The 15,949-nt window shown below is 43.6% G+C and overlaps 2 protein-coding genes across 5 annotated transcripts in view; both read right to left on the reverse strand.

The window, feature by feature from the left end:
* bmpr1bb (bone morphogenetic protein receptor, type IBb) overlaps positions 1 to 8,031 on the reverse strand; it is a 138,244-nt gene extending 130,213 nt beyond the window's left edge. The window contains exon 1 of the mRNA XM_046369830.1: positions 7,876 to 8,031. The gene's annotated coding sequence lies outside the window, so the exon portion shown is untranslated. The remainder of the gene's footprint in view (positions 1 to 7,875) is intronic.
* Positions 8,032 to 8,624: 593 nt separating this feature from the next.
* pdlim5b (PDZ and LIM domain 5b) overlaps positions 8,625 to 15,949 on the reverse strand; it is an 82,506-nt gene continuing 75,181 nt past the window's right edge. For all 4 annotated transcript variants that reach the window (XM_046369831.1, XM_046369834.1, XM_046369832.1 and 1 more), the window contains 6 exons: positions 13,818 to 13,972; positions 11,124 to 11,310; positions 10,793 to 10,973; positions 10,000 to 10,120; positions 9,791 to 9,906; positions 8,625 to 9,676 (listed from right to left, as the gene is read on the reverse strand). In XM_046369831.1, coding sequence (XP_046225787.1) covers positions 9,587 to 9,676; positions 9,791 to 9,906; positions 10,000 to 10,120; positions 10,793 to 10,973; positions 11,124 to 11,310; positions 13,818 to 13,972 — 850 coding nt within the window. In that variant the 3' untranslated portion in view covers positions 8,625 to 9,586. The remainder of the gene's footprint in view (positions 9,677 to 9,790; positions 9,907 to 9,999; positions 10,121 to 10,792; positions 10,974 to 11,123; positions 11,311 to 13,817; positions 13,973 to 15,949) is intronic.

Genomic DNA, 15,949 nt, shown 5'->3' on the forward strand with positions numbered 1-15,949 from the left:
GTCAAAGGAATTGTCCTTAGAGCTCAGGATTGTGTCGAGGCACGGATCTGGGAAGAGTACCAAAAAGTCTGCGGCATTGAAGGTCCTCAAGAACAAAGTGGCCTTCATCATTCTTAACAGGAAGAAGTTTGGAAACACCAAGACTCTTCCTAGAGCTGGCCGCCCGGTTAAACTCAGACTCTCTGTGTTCAAATCCTCCTGACGACTTCGATAAAGTAGAAACTTCAACATGGGATGAACAAAGATATCCCTCAATAACCTGACAGTTATCAAATTCATTCTTCCTGAGATGGCTGGAAGACAGTTCCACCCTCTTCAACACTCTCAATGTCTTTCTTGCATTCCCTAAGAGGAACCTACACCACCCCCCTTCTTTGATTGGCCGAGCTAACTTCCTGTAATTATAATGGAGGAAGCTAGGGTGAGGGGGTCGCAGCTTGCTAAGCTTAGCCCTGCGGACAGACCCAGATTCAGACCCATGACCACCCTGTGTGTGTATGTGTGTGTGTCTCTCTCTCTATAGAGGAGTCAGTAGGTTTTTGTTTTTCACTCAAAAGTAAAAGGGATAGAAGTAGCCTGCAGATACCTGGAAATGCTTCATTCGGTAGATGTAGATTTTATCCCACTTGTTAAAGACACACCCTGCAGCCTTCCATAATCACAGGACGATTTGGGTCTTGGACATCTAGTAGGTTCTTCATTATTCACACGGGAGATGACAATCATCCAGTGTGTCCATGTGATGTACTACAGTGCAAGACCAAATGTTTAGTTCAACAGATACCTGACAGGTGCATGGTCATCCCCTCTCCTCCCAACATCAATGGTTCTCATTTCAAATCCTGATTATTACCAGACCAGTGTGGCAGTCATTGTGCCGCCGGGCCTGTATCACAGTCGTTTTCACATTGCAGACAAATTCCTTTACACGGCTACCAGGGCTGGAGTCTATTGGAATAGAAGGCAGGCAGTACATTCAGGACGTGAACTTAGGTAACAATTCAAAATGAGAAAAAACGACATCTATTTTCATTTCAATGACTTCTCAATAAACTGAGGAGTATAAGCTATTTATTTCAAAATGGTTTAAATTGTTTAATTTGAAATAAAAATCTATTGACTGCCTCCAATTTGAATTGACCCCAGCCCTGAAGGCTACCATACAAGACCTCCCAAGACCACCACGGTGGCGTGGGTAAGTTACACTGTGACACACACCCAGGCGCCTGAAACACACACAGAGCCCAACACGGAAACCATCCCAGCCTCAGACTGTGGTAGGCCACAAAAACACAGGCCTGCCAACTGCCCTCCAGCTGCCCAGCCTCCCTCCACATCCCTGTCCTGTAGGCAAATTGTGTGTGTGTGTGTGTGTGTGTGTGTGTGTGTGTGTGTGTGTGTGTGTGTGTGTGTGTGTGTGTGTGTGTGTGTGTGTGTGTGTGTGTGTGTGTGTGTGTGTGTGTGTGTGTGGTGAGGTGCACGTCCTGGGTGGTAGTGGGATCACTGTGTGGTTCACCCTAGCCCACACACTCTCTCACTCTCAATCTCACTCAGGCCTCCATCAATGATCCTCTGTATTGACTAGGATCTGCGTCCCAAATAGCACCCTATATATAGTGCCCTACTCTGAGCAGATCCCTGTGGGCCTTGTTCAAAAGTAGTGCACTACATAGGGAATAAGGTACCTTTTTGGACACAACCTCAGTTTCCAAGGTGAAGACAAATTTGAAATATAAGGCTGTGCATGGATGGCTGCCTAGGGTTTCTGGTCTAACATCAGGAGCTGGAGGCCAGTGATGTAATGAGATCAGATCTGGTCCAGTGGAGTTCTATGATAGACTGGAGAACAGAGCAAAGCATTGTGGCATGACTTTATGTCTTTAAATGGGGTTTCAGTCCAGTCAAATATTACCCTTGACCCCATGCCACTATACACCATTGGATGGGCCTCTCAAGTCAACAGCCCCATGGCCACAAAACATAACACAGACAGAGACACACATTCATACACACAACCGCTAATCTCACCCACCAGCCGGATCGCTCTCTCGGTCAAACTGTATGGTTTCACAGCGCCTCAGAAAGGGACTTGAATGGAGGCCATTGGCAGGAGTGGACGAAACAACCACTGATTTTAATGAGCTGATCTCTCAGTCCATCACCATCATAGCCACTGATTGTCATTGAACATGTAGAAAATCCCATTTAATACAGCATTAGCAGGCTCGATCCCTCTCCCGCCTCCATTTCAAGTCCCACTTTAGGACGCTGTGTTACCAGGGTTTTTATCAGTGGTGTAAGGTACTTGATGAAAAATACTTTAAAGTACAACTTAAGTCGCTTTTTGGGGCATCTGTAGTGTACCATTTCTATTTTTGACAAGTTTTACACCATCCATTTTCCCTGACACCCAAAAGTACTCGTTACATTTTGAATGGCTAGCAGGACATGAAAATGATCAAATTCATGCACTTATCTAGAGAACATCCTGCTCATCCCTACTGCCTTTGATCTGGAGGACTCACTAAACAAAAATGCTTCGTTTGTAAATGATGTCTGAGACTTGGAGTGTGCCCCTGGCTTTCCATAAATACTAAAACAAGACAATAGTGCAGTCTGGTTTGTTAAATAAGGAATTTGAAATGATTTATACTGTTACTTTTAATACTTAAGTATATAAAGTGTTAAGAAAAAGTATTTCAAACCTTTGGAAATACCTGGATTTGATCGTCATCTAGGTCCCAACAAGACAAACAGTCTGCTTAAGTATATACAGTGTTAAGAAAAAGTATTTCAAACCTTTGGAAATACCTGGATTTGATCGTCATCTAGGTCCCAACAAGACAAACAGTCTGCTTAAGTATATACAGTGTTAAGAAAAAGTATTTCAAACCTTTGGAAATACCTGGATTTGATCGTCATCTAGGTCCCAACAAGACAAACAGTCTGCTTAAGTATATACAGTGTTAAGAAAAAGTATTTCAAACCTTTGGAAATACCTGGATTTGGATTTGACAAACAGTCTGCTTAAGTATATACATTTCTAGATTTGTCCCAACAAGACAAACAGTCTGCTTAAGTATATACAGTGTTAAGAAAAAGTATTTCAAACCTTTGGAAATACCTGGATTTGATCGTCATCTAGGTCCCAACAAGACAAACAGTCTGCTTAAACTAATAACACACAAACGATTATACATGGTCTTGTCTTTATTGAACGAGCTATGTAAACATTCACAGTGCAGGGTGGGAAAAGAATGTGAAACCTTGAATTTAATAACTGATTGACTCTCCTTGGCAGCAATAACCTCAACCAGTTGTTGCGGATCAGACCTGCACAACGGTCAGGAGGAATTTTGGACCATTCCTCTTTACAAAACTGTTTCAGTTCAGAAATATTCTTGGGATGTCTGGTATGAACCACTCTCTTGAGGTCATGCCACAGCATCTCAATCAGGTTGAGGTCAGGACTCTGACTGGGCCTCTCCAGAATCGTATTGTCTTCTGTTGATTTATTTTGGGTCGTTGTCCTGTTGCATCACCCAACTTCTGTTGAGATTCAATTGGCGGACAGACAGCCTAACATTCTCCTGCAAAATGTCTTGATAAACTTGGGAATTCATGTTCCCGTCGATGATATCAAGCTGTCTAGGCCCTGAAGCAGCAAAGCTGTTCCAAACCATGATGCTACCTACAATCGGTAATCTGTCTTTTTGGACACCGATTGTGGCCGATTACATTGCACTCCACGAGGAGACTGCGTGGCAGGCTGACTACCTGTTACGTGAGTACAGCAAAAAGCCAAGGTAAGTTGCTAGCTAGCATTAAACTTATCTTAACATAATCACTAGTTAAACTAGTAATGTCATCAACCATGTGTAGTTATCTAGCTTGCCCTGTGTTGCATATAATCGATGCGGTGCCTATTAATTTCTCATCAAATCACAGCCTACTTCGCCAAACGGGTGATGATTTAACGCACAGTCGCGAAAAAAAGCACTTGTTGTTGCAGAAGTATATATTTTTTAAACCTGCTTATTTAGTTAATATTGCCTGCTAACGTGAATTTATTTTAACTAGGGAAATTGTGTCACTTCTCCTGCGTTCCGTGTAAGCAGAGTCAGGGTATATGCAGCAGTTTGGGCCGCCTGGCTCGTTGTGAACTATGTGAAGACCATTTCTTCCTAACGAAGACGGTAATTAATTTGCCAGAATTGTACATAATTAGAACATAGAAGGTTGTGCAATGTAACAGGAATATTTAGACTTAGAGATGCCACCCGTTAGATAAAATACGGAACGGTTCCGTATTTCACTGAACGAATAAACATTTTGTTTTCGAAATGATAGTTTCTGGATTTGACTACATGACCTAAGGCTCGTATTTCTGTGTGTTATGTTATAATTAAGTCTATGATTTCATAGAGCAGTCTGACTGAGCGGTGGAAGGCAGCAACAGGCTCGTAAGCATTCATTCAAACAGCACTTTCGTGCATTTGCCAGCAGATCTTCGCTGTGCTTCATGCATTGAGCTGTTTATGACTTCAAGCCTATCAACTCCCGAGATTAGGCCGGTGTATCCGATGTGAAATGGCGAGCTAGCTATTAGCGCGGGGTGTGCGCTAATAGTGTTTCAAACGGTGACGTCACTCGCTCTGAGACCTTGCAGTAGGTGTTCCCCTTGCTCTGCAAGGGCTGCGGCTTTTGTGGAGCGATGGGTAACGATGCTTCGAGGGTGGCTGTTGTCGATGTGTACCTGGTTCGAGCCCAGGTAAGGGCGAGGAGAGGGACGGAAGCTATACTGTTACACTGGCAATACTATAGTGCCTATAAGAACATCCAATAGTCAAAATGTATATGAAATATAAATGGTATAGAGAGAAATAGTCTATAATTCCTATAATAACTACAACCTAAAACTTCTTACCTGGGAATATTGAAGACTCGTGTTAAAAGGAACCACCAGCTTTCATATGTTCTGAGCAAGGAACTTAAACGTTAGCTTTTTTACATGACACATATTGCACTTTTACTTTCTTCTCCAACACTTTGCTTTTGCATTATTTTAACATGTTTCATTATTTATTTGAGGCTAAATTGATTTTATTGATGTATTATATTAAGTTAAAACAAAAGTGTTCATTCAGTATTATTGTAATTGTCGATTAATTGTTTTGGTCCTCCAATAAATCGGGTCCTCTACTCCGTACACCATTCTTCACAGTTGGGATGAGGTTGATGTTGGCGTGCTTTTCTCCCCCCTTCACATATTGTTGTGTGTATCTTCCAATAAAATCTCAAATGTAGTTTCATTTGTCCACAGAATATTTTGCCAGTAGCGCTGTGGAACATCCAGGTGCACTTCTGCAATCTTCAGACGTGCAGCAATGGTTTTTTTTGGACAGCAGTGGCTTCTTCCATGGTGTCTTCCCATGAAACCATTCTTGTTTAGTGTTTTACTTATCGTAGACTCGTCAACAGAGATGTTAGCATGTTCCAAAGATTTCTGTAAGTCTTGAGCTGACACTCTAGGATTCTTCTTAACTTCATTGAGCATTCTGTACTGTGCTCTTGCAGTCATCTTTGCAGGATGGCCACTCATAGGGAGAGTAGCAACAGCGCTGAACTTTCTCCATATAGTCAATTCGTCTTACCGTGGACAGCTTTTAAAGGTACTTTTGTAACCCTTTGCAGCTTTATGCAAATCAGCAATTCTTAATCTTAGGTTTTCTGCGATCTCTTTTGATCGAGGCATGGTTCACATCAGGCAATGCTTCTTGTGAATAGCAAACTCACATTTTGTGAGTGTTTTTTATAGGGCAAGGCAGCTCAAACCAACATCTCCAATCTCGTCTCATTAATTGGACTCCAGGTTAGCTGACTCCTGACTCCAATTAGCTTCTGGAGAAGTCATTAGCCCAGGGGTTCACATACTTTTCCCAACCTACACTGTGAATGTTTAAATGATGTATTCAATATAGACAAGAAAAATACAATAATTTGTGTGTTATTAGTTTAAGCACACTATGTTTGTCTATTGTTGAAGATCAGATTAAGTTTACATACTTTTTCTTGCCACCTTACATTAGCAATTACATTTACTTTTGATACTTAAGTATATTTAAATACTTTTAGACTTTTACTCAAGTAGTATTTTACTGGGTGACTTTCACTTTTACTGGAGTAATTTTCTATTAAGGTATCTTTACTTTTACTCCAGTATGACATTTGGATACTTTTTCCATCACTCTATACGTAGCAGCAATTCATACTGAACAAATATCTAAACGCAACATGCAACAATTTCAATGTTTTACTGAGTTACAGTTCATATAAGGAAATAAGTCAATTGAAATACATTCCTTAGGCCCTAATCTATGAATTTCACATGACTGGGCAGGGTAGCAGCCATGGGTGGGCCATGGAGGGCATAGGCCCACCACTTGGGAGCCAGACCCACCCACTGGGGAGGCAGGCTTAGCTAATCAGAATGAGTTTTTCACCCACAAAAGGGCTTTATTACAGACAAAAATACTCCTCAGCCCCCCTATCCCCCCAAAACAATCCCACAGGTGAAGAAACAGTACGTGGAGGTCCTGGGCTGGCGTGGTTATACGTGGTCTGCGGTTGTGAGGCCGTTTGGACGTACTGCCAAATTCTCTAAAACAGCATTGGAAGCAGCTCATGGTTGACAAATTAACATTAAATTATCTGGCAACAGCTCTAGTGGACATTCCTGCAGACAACATGCCAATTTCACGCTCCCTCAAAACTTGAGACATTTGTAGAATTGTGTGGTGTGACAAAATTGCAAAGTGACCTTTTATTGTCCCAAGCACAAGGAGCACCTGTGTAATGATCATGCTGTTTAATCAGCTAATCGATATGCCACACCTGACGGGTGGATCGATTATATTGGCAAAGGAGAAACGCTGACTTACAGGGATGTAACATATGTGCACACAATTTTAGCAAAATAAGCTTTTTGTGCGTATGGCAAGTGTCTGTGATCTTTTTATTTCAGCTTATGAAACATGGAACTAACACTTTACAACAGTGTAGCTTGGGGACAAGGTTCAAACAGACACACATGCCAACCTCCTGTCCTGAACCCAGGTCCACTCGGTCTTAGTCAGTGTGAGTAGACATCTTACTGAACTCAAACTAGTCTCTCCAAAGCTCTGTGGAGTCTGGGCATACTGATACTGTCTCCCCCACAGCTCTAATGAGCACTATCAGTGCTGGCCTCTGCCAGAGGCTGTACTTCAAAATCGCACAGAGCTCATTAATTAAGATACACTTTCAATGAGATAGCTAGCAAGGCGTGTAAGGTCATACTGGGACTGCATATTTGAATAGACAGTAAACAAGACTTCAGAGATTCACCAAAAACACCCAATACCTCTCTCGAGCCATGGTAACGTAATTGATATGTGAAAGTAAGCTATCGCAAATGTTTCGAAATATAAGGCTATTAACATTAGGCTAAATGATTGATCCATTTGTAAAACACAGTTGAATACGTTTATCATAGATGTAGGCTACAGTACGTTGCCCGTTGGTGTATTTGAGGCTACATCTCAGTTGATCAAGTGGCATTGTGATTTATGGTGGGGTGACGATTCAACCAATTACTGTAGAGCATCAACACCAGCTCCGGACGAATCAAGAGTCGGTTGATGATTGAGCGAATGCCGCATCCCCTGAACAATCACAGCAGAAAAACTGCGTAATCTCGACCGATTGACATGAATCAAACTTAACATCACCACTTTACATTCTTACAGAAACCGTAAAGGGTAGCTCGCGACCACGATTGACGAAGCTGAAACTTCGCGCCCCGCTACGATTAAGGGTTTCTAAACAAAAACGTACCTTTTCCTCGCGTAGAATGTAGAATGGCAGGATTCCAATGTGATGGTCGAGTCACTAAACTTCCAAGCATTAATATCTAGCTTTCTAGTTTTTCTATGTTTGTGTTGTGCCCGACTGTCTTTTCCAAGTGAACGGGGCTGTCTGTCTCGTCGCTGCGTCTTCGGAATCCAGTATATGGCTCCCACCTCCGACGTCTTGGAGAAGTACAGTTAGGTCCTGCACTACTCCAAGGGTTCCTTTTCACTTTGTCTACCGATGGAAATATTGCAGATTTGGCAACAACTTTCAAATGTTCCCCTATAAACATTTTTTTTGTCATTGTTTATTTGAAAAAAATGTATTGTAGTCTGCACTGTTGCATTTCCCTAGTGAGGCGATTTTGCCAAAACATTGCAAATAAACGCTCATTGGAGACAGGACCGACCCATGTGAGAGGTATTATCTTCCCTGTCTCCATGTAGACGTTGTACTTTTCCGCCTAGGTGAGTGTGAGGGGACTCAAGCTTGTGCCGGTCTCTAGGGCCTCATCCGAGACAGAACCATTTTTTGTTATAGTGGTGCATGATGTCTGTCGAAACACTTCATTTAGAGCACCCATCCTGACATAAGGAGAGTTGGCATTAAAGCTGTGAAAAATGATTTACTTCGTCATCATGGAATCAATGGATGAACCGGTCATATTGAGGTATTGTTCTGGGACCGCTATAGAGACAGACAAGCCGATACACATGAAAAACAACCTAAACACACACGATTGAATCGTAGTTTTATTTCTTACAAATAGTAGACCAATGCACTGTATTCCCCAATAAAACAGTGTCCATCCCACAGAGCTCTAATACAAATCATTTTATGGACAAAGATATTTTACTTTTAGTCTAAGTTTGGATGATTAATAATGACAAACATGACTGGGAATGGAATTAATTACACCAATAAACACCACATAGACCAGGGTTTCCCCAAACTCGGTCTTGGCCCCCCAGGTGTACATTTAGTTTTTTTGTGTTTTAAATACATACATTGAACGATAAACATGGAACATCCCTACTTTTCATAAAATGACAGTGAACCACTATGTGCAACTGCCCCTATAAATCCCAAAATAAAGTACATCCCACCAGCCCCAATAAATATACTACCAGGATACATACATGTGTCTACTGACCCAACCACTCGGGGGGTGCTCTAATGGGTTTGGGTGCTCTAATCATCCTCAATAAGGTAACAGTTCGATTTTAATCTGTCAACGGATTCAAGCTCATTTTATAAGGTCCCATTCATCTACCAACATAACACTTTAATTAACTTAACTACATCAATTATATGGGATCATACAGTAGTATGTAGTGGATTTGGGATTTATTACATTAATTAATGTTGAGGGCTACAGGAAATGTCATGAGCCAGATATGGCCCCCCGGCCGGTACTTCAGTATCTACCTTATACATGTCTGTTCACCTAACTACAGTATAGACAAGCTCTTGTATGTCGAGAACATTTCAACATTTCAATTTGAGATTTCACGAAAAATGATACCATCCTTCCTTCATGCACTTTGTTTGACCAAAATAAGATATAAAGCTTATATTCCCGTCAATAAATGTTATCAGATAAATCGATCTTTTAAAACTACCAAAAATATCTACATCTGATAGAATAGATTCTTTCTCTGTTTTTTTCCCTCTGTTCTTCACTCCTGGGGGCGGGTCAGATCTTGACTGTATTGGCGTGTTTCTTGCACAGGGCCTTGTCCTTTTTAGAGAAGAAGGCTTGGCCCTCCAAACTGGTGCTGCAGACCTAGGGAATAACAGACAGACAGTACAGTAATATCAGTGCTACAATCTTTCTATTCTCTATATTTCACATCTCTCACCATGACGCCATCACTCGCTCCATGCAGGCCTGACTTACTGCACATACGAAGCAGGTATCATGCCAGGTGAATCCCAACGCCTCCAGAAACTTGTCTCCTGCCTCGATGGGGAAGTCACAGCCATGGCAACTGGTACCAAAGAGTTGGTAATAATCTGGGTGGAAGAGTCAGTCAAATGTTACTTTCATGATTTGATTCATTTCAAAGTCGTGTTCATTTCGAAACACTTTGCTTGCTGTGACCTCACCTCTTTCACAGTATGGCAGCCCGTCCTCCATGTGGAAGGTGTTGTTTCTGATTGGCTGCTGGCAGGATGCACACAGGAAGCAGTACACATGCCAGGTCTGCTTCAGGGCATTGATGACTTCCTGTAAAAAAAAGTCAGTAATATAATTCCCTATAATGTCATAATGTCCTCATTTGATTGCAATATGTGTCCGTGGAATTGAAGAGGAAGACGATTGAGCAAAGTGGACAAGCAGAGATACTATACTGTCTCCTGAAGTATGTCACTCACCCCCAGGACCTTCTGCTTGCAGCTGGTGCAGGTAGGGGCAAAATACTATACTGTCTCCTGAAGTATGTCACTCACCCCCAGGACCTTCTGCTTGCAGCTGGTGCAGGTAGGGGCAAAATACTATAATGTCTCCTGAAGTATGTCACTCACCCCCAGGACCTTCTGCTTGCAGCTGGTGCAGGTAGGGGCAAAATACTATACTGTCTCCTGAAGTATGTCACTCACCCCCAGGACCTTCTGCTTGCAGCTGGTGCAGGTAGGGGCAAGATACTATACTGTCTCCTGATGCATGTCACTCACCCCCAGGACCTTCTGCTTGCAGCTGGTGCAGGTAGGGGCAAGATACTATACTGTCTCCTGATGCATGTCACTCACCCCCAGGACCTTCTGCTTGCAGCTGGTGCAGGTAGGGGCAAGATACTATACTGTCTCCTGAAGTATCACTCACCCCCAGGACCTTCTGCTTGCAGCTGGTGCAGGTAGGGGCAAGATACTATACTGTCTCCTGATGCATGTCACTCACCCCCAGGACCTTCTGCTTGCAGCTGGTGCAGGTAGGGGCAAAGAACTCTTCATAGCAGTGAGCACAGTACACTGTTCCCCTCTCCTCCACGAAGCCAGACTCCACCAGAGACGTGTGGCAGTGGGAACAGTTAAACTCCTCAGGGTGCCACGACATGCCCATGGCCACCAGGAACGGACCTCTGTGGATAACAGGAAGTGGGCAGAGGTCAGGATAAAATTAACTTTAAATGCAATATGTCAGACACATATGAGAGGGACTAAACTAATCAGAAGTGAACCCACAGGATTACGCTGCATCCACATTTCCCCTACTGACAGTCGTTATGTACCTGATGACCTTGTCACAGTGGCCACACATGGGCGTGCGTGTTCCTGCTGCGATGTGTTCGGCCCGCTGCACCAGGGAGTCCTGGTCCTTGGGGTGCGCCTGGGGAGCAGGGCGGTCAGGACCTTTGGGTACCGGTGCAGTGTTGCTGACCCGGCCAAAAGAGGGTGCCGCTCCACCCTTAGGGAAACCTAAAGCAACAGAAAATACAGCATGGATCAGTTGTTTCATTCACACCATATAAACAAATCTCATCCATCTGAGCTATAGAAAACCATTCACAAACTTTTGCGCCATGTGATCAGAACACTCACAGCAGACAAACATCCTCATCATTCAATGATCAACAAGATTTGTGGCTGTATTTCCACAGCCGTGTGTATTGCTAGCTAACCCTAAAGAAACGTTAGCTCAGGTGTGGTTGGGCAGGTGTGATCAGGTATGCATGAGTATGCTGCATGCTGACAGAATGTATCACATGTGACCTCCCGGTCGTATGCATGGGCCAGCTGTGTCGGCAGATCCACCCCACCCAAACAAAGGATACGTTTTCTTCAAAAATATATATTCCCAGAGCCAAAGGAGACACCTGGCAAAATAATCCCCACCCCTCTCCTCTCTGAACAGAACGTGGAGAGGAAACACAATCCTCCCCTGCTTACCTCTCTCCTCGCTGGCTACAGAGACATCCAAGGGGGGTCAAATATGTCTGTGCTCAGAGGGGGGTGAGAAGGGGGTGAGGGGTGGAGGTGGACAGGGACTATTGAAAAACAGGACCAGAATCAAAGAGTGGCAGACTGAGGGGTCAGGAAGCAAGTGTCCCCTCGATTTCCCCCGTGACGGAGTGCAAACAAACTGAATAAACATGACTGAGAAGTGACGAAGAGGAGCGGAGAGGATATCCATGTGAAAGACAGGGGGAGAGAGCGAGAGAAAGAGGAAGGAGGGAGAACAGCATAAACTGTACGTGAGACTATCACTGTGTGTTGGCACTATGCTCGAAGTAACTACTAAAGAGGCTTTGGGCAGGCTGCACGGTCGGGAACACTGGAGATCTGTATCTCCGTTCCACTTGAACCACAGCAGGGCTGCCAAACCCCGGGTCCAGGCCCATCAAACCACGACTTCAACCACGTCTGGTTAAGTGGGTCTTTTAAACGTCCTGTTGAGACGACGTCTGAAGACAGCAGTGGCTAGCCCAGTTCAAGGGCTTAGGGAACATGTTCTTGGATGGCACAGTGACAGGGGGGCATGGTGAGAGGGGAGAGGGACGTAGGCTGGATATAGAGGAGTCATGGCCACACATCTCTGTCTGATAAACATCTGGGAGATGTATCCGCTCTGGAATCTATGCTGGCTGGATTTTACACAGATGGCTCTGACACAACACCCCCCCCCCCTCCTATCTCGCACACAAACAACAACACAAATCATGTCCTGCCTGCTGCTATGAAAATCGCCATGAAAAACATTACGTTTTTCACACTCAATAATGTGTTAGCACTAGCAGGGGAATGGTAGAGTCATGCATAATACAGCATACATCTGGCCTGGTTGCACACGGTCAGTATGAGGTATATGTTTGTGAACACAAGGTCAAGTTAGCGTTAATCTGATACATACTGTATCTAACAGAGAGGTGCCTGTGGTCTCATATACACCCCCTTTCAACAGCTCTCACTTAAGAGGTCCCCGCGGGGAGGCAGTAGGTAAGCAAGCACAGGACCTCTAACTTCACACAGTTCTGTTTAGGCCATATATATATATATATATACACACACACACATAGCATACTGCAGTCTTAGTCATCTTAGTAATGACTCCCCAACTCAAGGCCCTTCGGCAAATATTTACTCCAAGGCAGCTACAGTTCTCACATACACTGAATCTCCTGTTTAAAAGAGCAGAACATCTCATATATAATTCTCAATTTCACAATCTATTTAACTCCAGAATCTTGGAAGAAAAAAAAAAAAGAGGCAATAATTTGAGCTCATTAGCTGAATACCGCACTTTTTATAGAGCTCGTAATGTTCAAGAGCTGTTTGTTCCAGGGGCATTACGATGAAGAGCCGTGTGTAACAGAGGCATTATGTTGCTCTAATCAAAGCACTGATTAATAGTCAGGTTTTACAGTAACAGCAGGCGTCTGCCCCCTGTAGGTCAAGATGAACTACTACAGATGATGTCAGATGATATTGACACTACGGTTACCTGTCTGAGTCAATGCAAAACGCCAAGGGGTTAATGAAGACACTTCATGCTATACAAATAAAATGCATGATTTGCATTTCTGTTCATAAATCAAATCAAATGTATTTATATAGCCCTTCGTACATCAGCTGATATCTCAAAGTGCTGTACAGAAACCCAGCCTAAAACCCCAAACAGCAAGCAATTCAGGTGTTGAAGCACGTTGGCTAGGAAAAACTCCCTAAAAAGGCCAAAACCTCGGAAGAAACCTAGAGAGGAACCAGGCTATGAGGGGTGGCCAGTCCTCTTCTGGCTGTGCCGGGTGGAGATTATAACAGAACAAGGCTGCAGTAAACCTAAGCTTGTAGTATAGATCTAGTCTTTTCTTAACAGCAGGACACACTCAATAGCAGAAGCATGAACAAGATGTGAGTGAAACTAACCACAGAATGGTCTGGAGCGACAGGAAGACAGTAGGGGTTAGTGTCAGAGTGTGTAAGATTACCTGCTGAACCTCCAGCCGGCCAGGAGGGTTTGACCTGGGCAGAGGGGGTCTTGAAGGTGGGTGGGGGGACACCGTTCCTGGAGGCTCCTGGGACTTTGGTCATGGTCTTCACTGATGTGACGTGAGCACTGGGCAGGGCATCCTCAACAACTTCTCTGGAGAACAGAAAGGTCATTGTTTCAATGAAATATACTGGAACCCACACACACAACCGCATGCACGCACACACACACACACACACACACACACACACACACACACACACACACACACACACACACACACACACACACACACACACACACACACACACACACACACACACACACACACACACACACACACACACACACACACACACACACACACACACACACATAGAGAAATGTTTTCACTTTATAGTATTTGGCTCATAATAAACCCAGTAGCGTTGAAGTTCTTAACATCTGGTGTTGTTTACTCATGACTATCCACATCGCCAGGCTGTGCAAACTGATGCCTGTCCGTCTCTCCCTCAGGCCCTGTTTGTTATGGCAACCTCAGCCATGGTTACAGTACAGTAGGCGTTCCATCCACCTCTCAGCTGTTAGAACGTGATTCCATCACAACACGCCTCCCTAAAAACTATAGACTTCACCATCTTCTGCTATAGCTGAACTCACGCCCACATCGTGCACTCTCTCCACACCTAACCCCAATATAAAGCCCGTAGTTCTCCTCCTGTTCAAGAACATGTTTACGGTGAAATTATGTGCAGACCACACAGAAAAATAGCTAAATAGTCGTTGGAAATACAAGTGCATCGGAAGGGCGGTTTTGAAGACATAAAACCAGGCTAATTATGAATAGGCACGATTGAGTCATATCCAGCAGAGGCACTAACCAGGCACAATCAATTAGCAGGAAGTTCAGTGACACACTCAACCAATCAGGCCAATTATGGGGAGAGTTGATTGGATTAAAAGCTGTGTCTGATGAAAACCATGGCCAGATTGATCCAATAAGGATAGATGATGCAGCCCAGTGTCCAGATGGCACAGCAATAAGTAAACAGGAAAACAATTAGTGTTGGCACCGTCTCACTCTTTCTCCCGCTCCTCCTCTCTCTCCATCCTCTCTGTGAAATGTTGTATGCAGTGGAGCTGCTCATAACAGTGGCCTGCTGCCTATTATGTCTCTGCAATGTTGTCATCGAGGACATTGATGGTTCTATAAATAATGCTGGTCTTTAGTGCTTGAGCCATGATGGTTAGGTCTGTGCTAGTGCTGGTGTTCAGCGTATCAAGGAATCATCCCAGCTGTTTACAAAAGAAAGCTGGTTAAAGTCCCAGGTGAGAAGCACTTGCCCTTAGGAAAAGAACAGTCTGACTTTCTTCAGGTCATATGCAGTTCTACACTACACTGTATTTAAAATGTGCATTGACAACACTGCCATCTACTGGTGATACATACAAAGTGCTACTAGCTCAAGCAGAGAACTAACTGTACTGTATTTAATCTTTATTTAACTAAACAAGTCAGTTAAGAACAAATTCTTATTTGCCCCGGTTAAACCCAGCCGACGCTGTGATAACTGTGTGCCACCCTATGGGACTCCCAATCACAGCTGGATGTGATACAGCCTGGATTCAAACCAGGGACTCTAGTGACCCCTCTTGCACTGAGATACAGTGCCTTAGACCGCTGCGCCACTCGGGAGCCCAATGTATGTGTGGAGCTGTCCTGTATGTCCTTTGTATAAACTACTCGTGAGCGGTTGGATATGTACGCCTCATTAGTCTATTAGCTGTGTAGATAAAGTGTTAAGATACTGTACTTCCCAGGAGAGTCGGAAGAAGAAGAGGGAAGTGGACAGGAAATAAAGGATATAACTTTATTTAGATGCAAGCAGCAACAATCTTCAAGCATATCTATGGTTAGTGAAGAAAATGAAACAAAATGTAGATAAAATACAAAGGTAGTCATGTAGAAGGAAAGGTAGAGAATTAAGTTGGAGACAGTGATGTCAGAGAAGGAGAAACTTAAATGAATCGACAAACTTAGTCAAACCTATACTACGTCGATAAATCAAACTCAAAAGTATATTACAGACACATACGGTACACAAAGAGGAGCCAGGTAACTGACCAAAT

Source organism: Oncorhynchus gorbuscha, linkage group LG11, assembly GCF_021184085.1.
Source record: "Oncorhynchus gorbuscha isolate QuinsamMale2020 ecotype Even-year linkage group LG11, OgorEven_v1.0, whole genome shotgun sequence".
Classification (NCBI taxonomy): domain Eukaryota; kingdom Metazoa; phylum Chordata; class Actinopteri; order Salmoniformes; family Salmonidae; genus Oncorhynchus; species Oncorhynchus gorbuscha.